This window comes from Rattus rattus, chromosome 7 (genome assembly GCF_011064425.1).
Source record: "Rattus rattus isolate New Zealand chromosome 7, Rrattus_CSIRO_v1, whole genome shotgun sequence".
NCBI classification, from domain to species: Eukaryota; Metazoa; Chordata; class Mammalia; order Rodentia; family Muridae; genus Rattus; species Rattus rattus.
In genome coordinates, this window is record NC_046160.1 from 85,627,645 (window position 1) to 85,640,610 (window position 12,966).

The window sequence follows — 12,966 nt, forward strand, 5'->3', positions numbered from 1 at the left end:
AAGCAAGTAGTGTTCAATTGTTAATTCAGGTAACTGAACAGATCTCAACTGCCCCCCTTCTATTGCCCTCCTGTCAGGCTTGGGAAACAACAGCGTTGGGGGACTTCCCGTTACACATGAAGGTGTTTGGGGGTTATTTCTCAACTTTCTTGACTGCTAAGGGTTGCAAATGGTTCTCGGGTGAATGGACCCCATAAATGACTGGACCATTAATGACAGGGCTCTGCTGAGCTTGATTCACAGTGACAGTTCTTCTGTCTGCTGTTCATTGAGATTTGAGGAACAAAAGAACAGCGTCACGCACCGATAATTTATGCACGTTTAACATCTTCCACTTGGAGACTCTTTGTTCTTCTTAATAATGCTTTTTCAAATGTGGGTGGTCAGCTTTGTGTCGTCTCTGCCAAGTAGAGGGTGGTCTTCGTTTTGATTGCACCACCTTCAGAACATTGCCTCATCAGCTCAGCTCAGTTCGTGTGTGTGTGTGTGTGTGTGTGTGTGTGCGTGTGTGTGTGTGTGTACAGAGAATGTGGAAGAAAAGTTGTGTTAGGAGCCTGACTGTCCGCATTTGACTTTGATGGATGTCTCTTGTGTTCTTTCCAGAAAGAAGCAGATGCCATTGATGACGCACTGAGTTCCAAACTTAAAGTCAAAGAGCTGTCAGTGATTGATGGTCGGAGAGCTCAGAATTGCAACATCCTTCTGTCGAGGTACTGTTGGTGCTAAATAAGCGTGGCTGGGGGACCAGCTCTCCACTTAGTTTAGAACCACGTGTTTTCTGTTTAGTTTTATTCATTTTCTGCTGAAGTACAGGTCTTACAAGCCCCTTCTGTGTAGGGTGAAGTGACACTTGCTGGTGTTACTTTTCCTGGAGAGATCTCTCAGGCTGGACGCTGACCCTTGGTCTTTCCTTTCCAGAAGCCTAAGAAATGAACTGACTTCATTGACATCTCTTAGTTATGGACATAGTTTAGCCCTTGAGTCACACTGTCACAGAGTCAGGAGCTGTGTTCCTGCTTCTCTAGTTTGCTTTTTGGTTTTTGTTGTTGTTGTTGTTGTTTTGGTTTTTTTGTTTGTTTGTTTGTTTGTTTGTTTGTTTTTGGAGACATGGCCTCTGTGTTTAATAGAGCCCTGGCTGTCCTAGACTCACTTTGTAGACCAGGCTGGCCCTGAACTCACAGAGAACCACTTGCTTCTGCTTCTGCCTCTGTTTCCTGAGTGCTGGGACTAAAGGCGTGTACCCTCTTGGCTCTATTTTGCTTTCTAATGTCACCTTTTTATATTTCAACATTACATGAGTTCATTCTCCTTTTGAACATTTTTGTTTTATAAAGATATGTAAATCTCAGTGAAATGCTAATTTATCCAATTCAGCCTTGTTCAGAAATCTTTCTTATAACTTGTAAATTCTAAGACCTTAGAACTTGAAGTGAAAAAAGAAATTGGGAGCCTGAATCGTGATTGCAACTTCGGGCAGTGTTGTAGGTCATTCTACATTTCAGGTAGCTTTGTGGTATGTCGTTAGGCAAAGACAACTAATGCTAAGAGGTGCGGGAAGATGCAAACGATGCTGACAGTGAGACCTAAAAGGATAAGCTGCGGACTGGGAAGATGGCCTGTGTGCACTGGGCTGGTGGGAAGATGGCCTGTGTGCACTGGGCTGGTGGGATGAATGGCATGTGTGCACAGGGCTGGTGGGAAGAATGGCATGTGTGCCCAGGGCTGGTGGGAAGAATGGCATGTGTGCCCAGGGCTGGTGGGAAGAATGGCATGTGTGCACTGGGCTGGTGGGATGAATGGCCTGTGTGCACAGGGCTGGTGGGATGAATGGCATGTGTGCACTGGGCTGGTGGGATGAATGGCCTGTGTGCACAGGGCTGGTGGGAAGAATGGCATGTGTGCCCAGGGCTGGTGGGAAGAATGGCATGTGTGCCCAGGGCTGGTGGGATGAATGGCCTGTGTGCACAGGGCTGGTGGGAAGATGGCCTGTGTGCACTGGGCTGGTGGGAAGATGGCCTGTGTGCCCAGGGCTGGTGGGAAGATGGCCTGTGTGCCCAGGGCTGGTGGGAAGATGGCCTGTGTGCCCAGGGCTGGTGGGAAGATGGCCTGTGTGCCCAGGGCTGGTGGGAAGAATGGCATGTGTGCCCAGGGCTGGTGGGAAGAATGGTGTGTATGCACCGGGATGGTGTAAGGTGACTCTTGGAGGGAGCTAATATGAAGAGTAGAAGTCCTTATTACTGAACTAGCCATAGACTGAGTTTCTTTGAACACAAAGAGCTGCTGCTTGTTTTCAGCATAGAAGCCTAATTGTTGGCTGGGTGTATATTATTACTTCAAGGAGCAAGTGTTTCCTTTAGTGAAAGAGAACTTGAACCTTCCTGAGATCCTTGAATTTTAATACAACTTGTAAGGTAACATGAACCACCCATTTCATCTGAGCTCTGAGTGGAAGCTATAGAAATGGCCAGCCCCTTAGCCTCACTTTTCCACCATGAGCCATGCTTGAGTTAGATAAAGGATCTGCCTTGCGTTGACACCACTAGAGTGTCTACTTACTTTCTTCCATGATGCATATATTTATGTTGTTACTATTTCCCAAATAACATTTCTAATTAGAAATGTAAGTGAAGAGTTGGGGAAAGGTGTATGTTTGGTTGTGGTATTTTTTTAAAGATCTTGTGTGTTTGACTGTTTTTGCTTACATGTATGTCTGTGTACCTTGTGCATGCCTCGTGCCCATGGAAGTCAGAAAAGGCTCTCAGATGTCGTGGGAATGTAATGCTGAATGTTTGTGAGCCTGTATGTGGGTGCCGAGAATCAAGCATTGGTCCTTTTTACTCCCAAGACACCTCCTTAGCCCCAAGATGTTGTTTTGTCACGACCTGAATCCCTCTGCCTCTATGCTGTGCCTTTGCTGCCCAGAGCACTTTCAACACAACACTTGAAAAAGAGAGACATGGCTCTGAATTTCTATGGTATTGAAATGCTTGGAGAGTACAAACTGAGACCTCATTCCTCCTAAAGAACGTATCCCAGTGCTCAGTGCCAGCCAGGATAATTACCCAGGCTACAGAGAAGGTTACAACTCTCTCTGGCCAATTTCCCAACCCATTATTGAAGGAATTATTTTATATCTGTGATGTGTGAATACCGATACTTCAAACGTCACAGAGCCTAAGGTGAAGTAATACAGCCCTGCATGTGTATAAACACTCTCTTTTTCTCTCCAAGACAGTTTGCCTGGAACCTAGTTAGACTGCCTATGGAAATTCTTAATAGATTACTATAATGAGCACAACATAATGGTATGGTAAGGCTAGCAATGTAACTTCAAGTCTCAGTAAGTGATTTCATGTTAGCCATGTCAGAGCCCTTCTCTCCTTCGGGATGTCAGTGCACGGTTTTTCATTTGGTAATAGTTGTTAAAACCTCGTATGTGGCCAAGATATTTGCTGAGGTAAAAGTAAAAGAAGTTAAACTGGATTCATTTTAATTTGTGGTTTATTTCAATTTCTCGAGTTAGGAGATTTTAATCTGTCTTTCCTGGGCAATTCATTATTATATACAAAAAGCAGTTAGGGACTTGCTGCAGCAGGGTATGCACAAAAGCATGTCTGTACTTCTTAAGACAGTAGAACGTGGGGCATTTGCCTGCACGCTGCTGTTCTGGGTGCATCTATACCAGAATTTACGGTGGTGCTGTGGGTTTTGCTCTCCCCTTAAGATGGTTGAAGAGTTAATCCCAGTGCACAGCTCAGAGCTGGACTGTAAAAGGGGATTGGATCTCAAGGGCTCTGAACGTAACAATGTATTCATTCATCGATGAATTCATAATTGGATTATGTGGGTGTAAACTATGGGAATGGACACTTGGAGGAAGGACGTCCCTGGGGTACATCTGTGAGGGCATATCGTGTCTCTGGCTCCTTCCTGTCTATCTTGCTCCTTCCCAATCCCATCCCAACATGAGCATTTTGCTTAGCTCTGCTCTCCCTACCATGATGCTCTGCCTCACAATGGGTCCATAATGATAGGGATAAGAGACCATGAATCACAGCATCTGAAGCGACATGTGTCCCTGCTCCCTTCAACATCTTCACAACAAGTAGTTAATCACAGTGAAGAAAGCAAATCGAATGACACTGCTGCCTTTGACAGCTTGAGGCTGACTGGAGAAGAACACTGTTACTGGAGAGAAGATGCACAACTCAGGGCTTGCAGTGTCCTTACTGAAGAACAGAGAGCTCGGTCATACGGGAGAGAAGCTCTAGCAGGACTTGCTAGAGAAAGTGTGTCTCAAAGAGTGTGCACTGGAGATGTTGGAGAGTAAGGAAGGCAGTTCTAAGCAGACTTCAGACTAGTAAGGCCAAACCCTGCTGTAAAAGGCGACCGTGGGATGGGCATTTGTAGTCAGTGAAGCCCAGCAGGAAAGCTTCACGTTCAGTCTTGGGCCTTTTAGGGGTCAAGTCAGCCATAATCAAGTCATAACTATAGAGTGAGGATCATGGCCACAGTAGTTCTGCAGTGGGCTAATAAGAATTAACCTCACATGCATGAAGCCCCCATGGTCACTGCTTGGCTAATGGTCATTTATATATGATAGCATCAGAGAATGGGGTTTGTTCCCAAGGAGAGCAGTGTGTTTTAATATGGCTTTATGTTTGCTTGGTTTGAAGTGTAAGGTAGGAGGGATCGAGCATTGGTTACAAGGGAACATTGGATAGGATTCTCTTTCTATTGTCCAAGTAAGACATGTGGGGGCCAGAACTGACAGAACTGAGAAGCCTTTGGTAGGAATTGGTATTTCATTTTGTACTTAGGGACAACCAGAAATATATCAAAAATTATGTCAAGATTTTCTGACTTTCCGCACATGCAGTGCCTTTTCTCCCTGCTTATTTCCCTCATGAAGGCAGCTGTCTGTCCATCTGTTCTCTTGTTGATGGAGGACTTATGTCACAGAATCATTACACCAACACCTATGACAATGAAAGGGTCTGGCATATTCTATATGTTGTGTCTTCAAATACATGCACACCCCAGTATTTGGATAGCCTTTACAGTGTCCCCATGTGCTGCAGAAGTTAGGTAAGGGGAACCGGCTGCCCACCTGGCTTAGAGCCCAAAGCAGGTGACTGCTGTGCCTGCTAAGTAGGTATTTACAGCTTAAGTGACTGCGGTCACCTGACGCTCGCTCGTAAGAGCAGAAGGAAGAGAAGTTGTTCAATGGAGGGACAGCAGTACCCTGCCTATCACATGTATGAGGAGAATGGAATGGCCATGGTGTACCTCAGAATCAGAAGCCATTAAGAACTTGTCTCCTATGTGTTTATGTTTTAAAATCCAATTTAATTATTTTTTATTATATTAGTTCCTCAGTAGCGCAAGCAACTTTTTCTACTGTCTGTATATGAATGGCATGTAGCAGTTTAAAATGCAGATTGCTTTAATCACCAAAACAGGCGTCTCTACCTACACCATGAAAAAGGAAGGAAGGAAGGAAGGAAGGAAGGAAGGAAGGAAGGAAGGAAGGAAGGAAGGAAGGAAGGAGACAGTCAGACAGACAGACACTCACTCAAGTGGGGTCTATATTGCAGAATGACCACTTCCTGAGTACAGCTGTTCTTTTCCCGTTCCTCTCTTGACATGGCAACCTGGGTATCATAAACTACAAAAAGCTCCTTTATTAAGTAGGAGGATCTGACTTACACCCACTGATGAGAGGCCTGATCTAGCTGTCTATCCCTAGCTTGTTCTAATTACCCCTCAATGTTCCGATTCTCCAGGCAAAGTTTTAAATACCCAAGTAAAGCAAGCTGGAGTAAATTCTATTTTAAGGTGGCTGGTTTGTTTCCTGCCAAGATCGGGCAGTGGAAGCAGACGCCTCAAGAGTTGTCACCCGGCGAACACCAAGAGCACTGCCAAGCTCTAAGAGCAGTGAACAGGCTGGAATCAGTAGGGTCCTTAAATTACAGAGATTAAAGGCTCATTCCGAGGGTGACAGATGACACCAAGAACTTCGAAGACTGAGAGCCATGCTGGGGGGCAGGTACTCTCCCCGCCTTATTCCTGAGGTAGGGTTTCTTTGTCTGATCCAGCAGGCCACGTGCATGGTGTTCCATTAACACATAAATTTTCTTAAGGACTTTTCATTAAAGTCTCCTGTCTCTTTGTGGGCCACACTGAGAGGAAGTTTAGTCCAGACAGCCTCTGGAAATTGAGGAGTATAAATATATACAATTTCAAAGACAAGCAGCCTCAGACTCCATCCATCTGGGTACCTAGTGAAATTCAAGCCCAGGGCTTTGAGCATTGTTCTCATGAAAGGCTCAAAACAGTTTCCTCAGACTGGTGTGAAAAGGCACAGAGCTCATTTAGTTTTCTCTTATGAGCAGAATTGCCCCCACCCTCTCAAGATAGCTCAGTGAGTAACTTACCCGCTGATGCGCCTAAGAACTAGCATTCAGTCCCAGGGATCCACACTGTGAAGGAGAGAACCATCCCCGAAGTTCTCCTCTGCCTTCCACATACGTGTTGTGGCACTCAGCCATGCACACACCCAGTGATAGTGAAGTGGTAAGCGAGACTCTTCTGGCGGTGACCGTAGGCGTTTCCTAGCAAGCTGGTTTGTATTAGTGGCAATTTTAGTCTCGAGTTACTGTCTCTCCTTTGTTCCGTGTGGCCACACTATGGTACTGGCACTTCACTGACTCAAGAGCCTGTAATGTCCTAAAATCCAGGACTAGCCTCGACAGTGGTGATCTGGTGCTGTACAGATCTCATGTATTCTATTGGTCACCCAGACCAACTTGGCTAAATCGTTCCACTTAATGATGTGGATTTCCTGCCGTGTTCTGGTGCACATGCTTGAGAAGTAGTGATCGTGCCGGGATTGAAACAGCCTGCAGGAGTCTGCAGGGGCAGTCTGTCTCTACCCAGCACAGGAGTGAAAGTGGCGCCGCGGCCCAGGTGAGGGGATAAGGGGGATTGTACTTGTCTAGTGGACATTTTGGCATTTACTGGGTGTGGTTATTGTCACTTCCCAAAGCATTCTTATCCATCACTATATGTTACAGCACCAGACCCTTGAAAAAGAACTGGGACACATATCCTTACCTCCAAGGTGACTCTAATTGTTGGGAGGTTTGGGCTATCAACAGCAAGACTCTTACGATAGGAAGCACATGCTCAACCCATCTCCCACACAAGCTGCAAGGTTGAGTGAATGCATAGAGGGTTCCATAGAAGGGTAAAGATCCCTTCCAAGTTACATCTCCTGCACCAGCCAGTGAGCAGTAATCAAACAGCATTGCCCCTGATTTCCTAGCCTCAAATTTAAATTAAATAAAATTAAATATGTGAAAATCCCTGGCCTAGAAAGTGATCATGTATTTCGCTTTGTATATTAATGCATTCAACTCTTCACTTGCCTATATGGCTTCTAAGCTTGTCAAAATCTATTTTTGCAGCATACCTAGAACTGCTCCGGCATACAATGAGGTCAGGGGTTGAGTGGATGTTGGGTATGAGGAGACCACTGTGGCTACTTTCCTCATCTCTCATGTTCCTTGAGGAAACTAATGATAGAACGTGGCAGCTTGTCCCCATGTCAGCAGAACATTACAGAGCCCTGAAAGAATGTTTACGCTGTTTCAAAATCCTATTTTTAGTTTCCTGTGTTGTCAGGAAATAAGCTTTTGCCGAGAATTTGAGAAAAACCATACTTCAAAACCAGCAGCTGGTGTAGCAGCATGAGTGGTCTTGTATTAAAGTGTAACAATCCTTGTTAACAAAATAAAATATGCCTTCTCCAGGTTGAAGTTATCCAATGACGAAATCAAGCGAGCAATTCTAACAATGGATGAACAGGAGGACCTGCCCAAGGACATGTTAGAACAGGTGAGCTGCCACACAGCTTTCAGAGCCCAGGTAGTAGCAGACTTTCAGCAGCCAAGAGAATTCTGGGAAAACCTACTGTTGCTAGCAGATAATTTTCTCATCTCTGAATTACATTGCTTTAAAGGACTCTTACTCTCATTGTTTCTCAGAAAAATTGGAGGAGGAATGTCATAGGCTGTCAACAGTGGATAGGGAGTTTGCTCAGGGCTTAAGAGCACTGTTCTTCTAGAAGACCCAAGTTCATTTCCAGTCCCCATGTAGAGTGACTCAGTGCCTCACAGCACCTGTAACTCCAGCTCAAGGAGATCCAGCACCCTTATTGCTGTCTAAAGGCACCCACGTCACATGCCAGTCGTGCTTTCTCTCCCTCCCCCACTCTGTCTCTCTTTCATAAATGAAAATGAAATGAAATCCTGAAGCAAGTCTACTAAATGCCTGGGGTCCACCCTTCTCGGACTTTGTCCCTCAGGCTTCAGGTCACCGACTGTCTTACTATCTCATACAAATCTGCTGAGCGTGTGGGAAAGGTGTTTTGAGGGAGTGTTGAAGATCCCACAAGCACTCTGAGAACAAAAACCACGCTGCAAACTATTAATTACTAAATTTGCATCTTGGTTCAGCATTCCCACAAGCACAAAAGCCACCATTAATCCCAGCACAGCCGCCTGCTGTAAGCAGCCCTACCTGTCCTATGGTAAGAGAGCTATCTCCTAGAGCTAAGTCGTGCCTCTATTCATGTGTGCCATCTTGTGTCATAGATGGCAGCAAATGCCAGGTCCCTGAATGGAAAGCAGCCAGTGGTGACTCGTTCTGGAGCATTTCCGCCCAGCCACTCCGACTGTCCCAAAGCTGCTTATCTGTCTCTGTCACCCTGACCCCTTAAAACCTGAAGGTTTCTGAGCACTGTGGCGGCCATCTCAAAGTGCTTTAAGGCTGGCTATTCTCCCCCCCCCCCGCCCCCGCCCCACTCCCTTGTCCTTGGGACAGAATCTGAGTTTCGGTGATCAGGTTAAAGGTCTGTGTTTGTCAGAGCCAGGTCCACTGAAGGCCAGCCATGGGTACCAGCAACCATGACTACAGGCTGAGCATGTTCAGCTCTGAGTGTAGAAAGGGCTGTTTCAGGTCCACTTTTCATAGATTGCCCCTCTGTCTCTGTGCGCACTTTTGATGGTGGCAACAGCTTCCAAGCAAGACAGACCTGTGGCTGGACTTGTCCTGGGTGACAACCTCACAATTCCAGTGGAACAACCCTCAAGCTGCCTTTTAAACATTTGGTTTAATTTTCAAAATGTTAATGACTTTTTCCTTCATGTCTCCCATGGTTCTCTGTGGATGCACAGTTTAAAGTATTCTCCTAAGCAGGGATGTTTCCAGATCCCTTTTGTTCTTCTCCCCTCACTGCACAGCTGCCCCAGCTTCCAGGTGACCCCACCGTCAGGTCACTACCAGCAGTGACAAACCGTGTGAAGCTGCTTTGACCCTTTTGTCCTTTGCCTCTATCCACAAAGTCACATGCCTCTAATTCTCCAGGGTCTGTGTACTATGGAACTGTATCCAGCAGAATGCCCATTGAGGGAAAGCATCGCAAAGCCTGCCAAAAGGGCTTGCAGTGCAAATAAGACACACTCCAAAGAAACAAGGAAGAAAATCTGTCCACTGATGCAGCATCTGGCCAAAGACATTTTGACCTGGTCTCTCCTGATAATTCTGTGAGCTCCTTGCTCTCTGCTCAGCTCCCACGCTCTCTCTCCTCTTTCCCTCCAAATCGTAATGTCCCTCCGTCTGGTGTTCTTCCACATACCTCTCAAGACACATGTCTGTCCCAGCATCCCCTTACCCCTGGGTGGAGCAGCATGAAGGCCACGTGCAGTCCATGCTGCCTGTCGCTGGTGACCATGGGGCTAAGGCTGTAGCTGAGGTCGGTGAACCATTCTTCCCCGGAGGCCATCAGTTCCCAGGTGCTTTCCTAGCTACACCCTCTGGAAAACATCCACGTGCAGCCGGTTACTTGCCAGGGGACCGGGGTGGAGGGGTGGGGCACATGCCTCTTCCTGTGCTCTGGAAGTCACAGATACATGGCCTTTTCTGGATCACAGACCAGCTATAATCCTGGCAAACTGGAGAGAAGATGTCTGGAGTAGAAGGGGGTTTCCTACCTCAGAAGATAAAACTCCAAAATAAAATGAAGAGGAACACCCTTCATCTCGCTCTCTCCTCCTTGCCCTACAATGTCCCCTGTGCACAGAGCATGAAGCTACATGTCCTGTTCAGGGTCGCCATTTGAACCTGGGGAAGAAATGCCTGGAAAGCAGCATACCTGGCCAGCAGGCCTTGCTCCACTCCTTGACATCTGCTCTCCTTTCTCTTCCCTTCCGCCTCCCGAGGCAAGGGAGCTGTCCTTGTTCCCTGGTGCAGCTGCTCCTTTTGTCAGGAGCCCATCTGGGATGGCTGCTCCCACCCTCAGCCTCAGCCTCAGCCCCAGCTGACCAAGTGTCAGTCTTCAGTGAATGCACATACACAGCATCACTGCCTTCTCTTCCTAGCACAGTCAGAGTTTATGAAAGCTGATCTGTATCCTCCTGTTCACGCACTAGCCCACTGTCATCTGTCTCTTCCTCCTTAAAACTGTGATCGCTGGGCTGGAGAGGTGGCTCACAACCATCTGTAATGGGATCCGATGCCCTCTTCTGGTGTGTCTGAAGACAGCTACAGTGTACTCACATAATAGATAGATGATAGATAGATAGATAGATAGATAGATAGATAGATAGATAGATAGATAGATCTTTAAAAAAAATTTTTTTAAAAATACCTGATTGCTGAGGCTTTCACAGCCTCCCTGCTGCCCAAGCCAGAGGACACTTGGCAGTTCTCTGTCTTGGTCTTGATGTCTGACATCAATGGCCGCTTACTCCATAGTGAAGCCTTCTTGCCTTGGCCCTGTGATGCTACCCAGGATTCTCCAACTGAACCTCTAGTGCCCCTCATGGGCTCCTCTTCCTCCCACCCCCATTCCCTGGGTACTGGTTTCCTCCAGCCCTGAACATATTCTCAACTGAATGCCACCTCCCAAAGATGCCTTCTCTGCAATTCCCATTCTCTCTCTCTGTGGTGGCCCCAAACCAGCTGCCTTTTAAAGATTCCAACAAATGTCTGAAAATCTATCAAAGGAGCACCTTGTTAAGGGAAGGTATCATTTCAATTTGGGGGAGGAAAAAAAGAACTGGATCTAGAAAATAACATGCATACCCAGTCCCCTGCAGACACAAATGTACACAAATGTGTGCACTTTGAATGGCAGCCAGACTACACAGGAAGTAGCTTTTTCAACTTTCAATATCACTGCTGTTTCTTCCACTTCTCATTCTCATCCTCCAAAATAAAATATGGAATAAACAGTACACTGTTTCCACTGTTTCCCTCATTGAGCTCCACGAGGATCAGTAAGGAAGATGGGATTAAAGAAATAGAAAAAGTAAGCAAGGTGAATGAAAAACACAATGTAATTATTCATCCCACCATGGTACAGTAAGATAGTGTGAGAACTCTGGGATTCAGAGGACCCAAGGTTCCTGTCAACTACGCACACTTGCTCTGCCATGCCGGCCGAGGTACTGGACATCTCTGGAACTCGTGCTCTTCTGATGACAGGGTTTACTCTCTGGGGTCCCACCAGGGCATCCACACGAAGTAGATTCTGGTGGGAATTGTCACCAGTCCTTATCTGAATGGAAAATGATTCTCAGATCAATTTAAAACAGCTATCAAGTCAACAACCATTCCTTATGCCTTGCTCGCCAGTTGGCAGTGCTTGTAACTTAAGAAAAAAAATTAAAATTTCATGTTTAGCTGAAAGAATAAAAACCTACCACAGAGACTTTTTCTAACCCTCTGCTTTAATTCTCCTGCACGTGCACTTTCAGCTTTTGAAATTCGTGCCTGAGAAAAGCGACATTGACCTGCTAGAAGAACATAAACATGAGTTGGACCGGATGGCCAAGGCTGATCGCTTCCTGTTTGAGATGAGCAGGTGAGTTGAAGACACTGGACATGAAACATCCCCTTTGCCTCAGTAAGGGAATTACTAAACCTCAGTTCAAGATGAACAGCTTGAGCCAGTCACCTGTCTGGCAGCATTTTTTAGTTGTAAAATCTTTCCAAATATGAGCTGTGTGGAATGTGTTCCTCACTTGTGGGGGAGTTCTTGTCCCAGTGAACCAGCATCCAAGCATCCTCACAGCTGTCCTGTGGGCCTCTGGGCCCCTGTGCTCCAGTCTTATCGTGCTATAATGTTCCCTGGGTCCAATCATAGTCATTCTCACCAACACTTTGATAGTATCAGCATCTAATATCTTGACATCTCAGGTGTATTATAAATTAGAGGGAGATGACAAGTTTGTTGAAAAATAGGAGGAAGTGGGATCACAGGTTCTGGCAATGAGTAAGACACAGGCAAACATCACTAATCAGTCATGACAGTCTCCCATGGAGCCTTAGCAAGCTTTCTGAACCCTTTTCCAGAAACCCCCTGGGGCAGCCACTGCTCTGTAATTGGGTTTGGCATGTGAGCTTAGTCTCTTTGCCATTCCAGGTCGAGTGAACTGATTCCATACTAGAGAAGGACCAGTAGCCCCTGAGGCAGAGCTCTTCCCCTCAGTGCCATGAGCCTGTAGATACTGCCAAGGGGAGTCTGCCCCTCATTCTCCATTCCTGCTGTGGTCAGGTTTAGTTCTGTGTTATTCCCACACAACTAGCCATTTCGGAGACTACTGCTGAATAAAGGAAAACTTCGGGGTTTCGACGCTGTGCCCTGCAGCCCTCAGTGTAGACAAGCTAGTGACCACCAGAAGTAGTTGTTGCTTCTCAAGCATGTCCAGATCTTTACAAGTGTTTTCTTATCCCTGACTGTAGAGACTTCCAGAAGAGAAGTATGTTTTCATCTACCCACAGGAGAAAGGAATCCCAGATGGGTCTCACTCAGGGTCACCTACTAAGAGGCATATCTGGGCTGCAAACCTAGGTCTTTGGGGGTTACACGGTGGTATTAGAAAGGAAGCTGACCCCTGG

The 12,966-nt window shown here is 46.4% G+C and overlaps 1 protein-coding gene across 3 annotated transcripts in view; it reads left to right on the plus strand.

Annotated features, from left to right (window-relative positions):
* Positions 1–12,966, plus strand: part of Daam1 (dishevelled associated activator of morphogenesis 1) — a 160,678-nt gene that overhangs the window by 131,429 nt on the left and 16,283 nt on the right. For all 3 annotated transcript variants that reach the window (XM_032907909.1, XM_032907911.1, XM_032907910.1), the window contains 3 exons: positions 604–710; positions 7,815–7,899; positions 11,823–11,929. In XM_032907909.1, the coding sequence (XP_032763800.1) occupies positions 604–710; positions 7,815–7,899; positions 11,823–11,929 (299 nt within the window). The remainder of the gene's footprint in view (positions 1–603; positions 711–7,814; positions 7,900–11,822; positions 11,930–12,966) is intronic.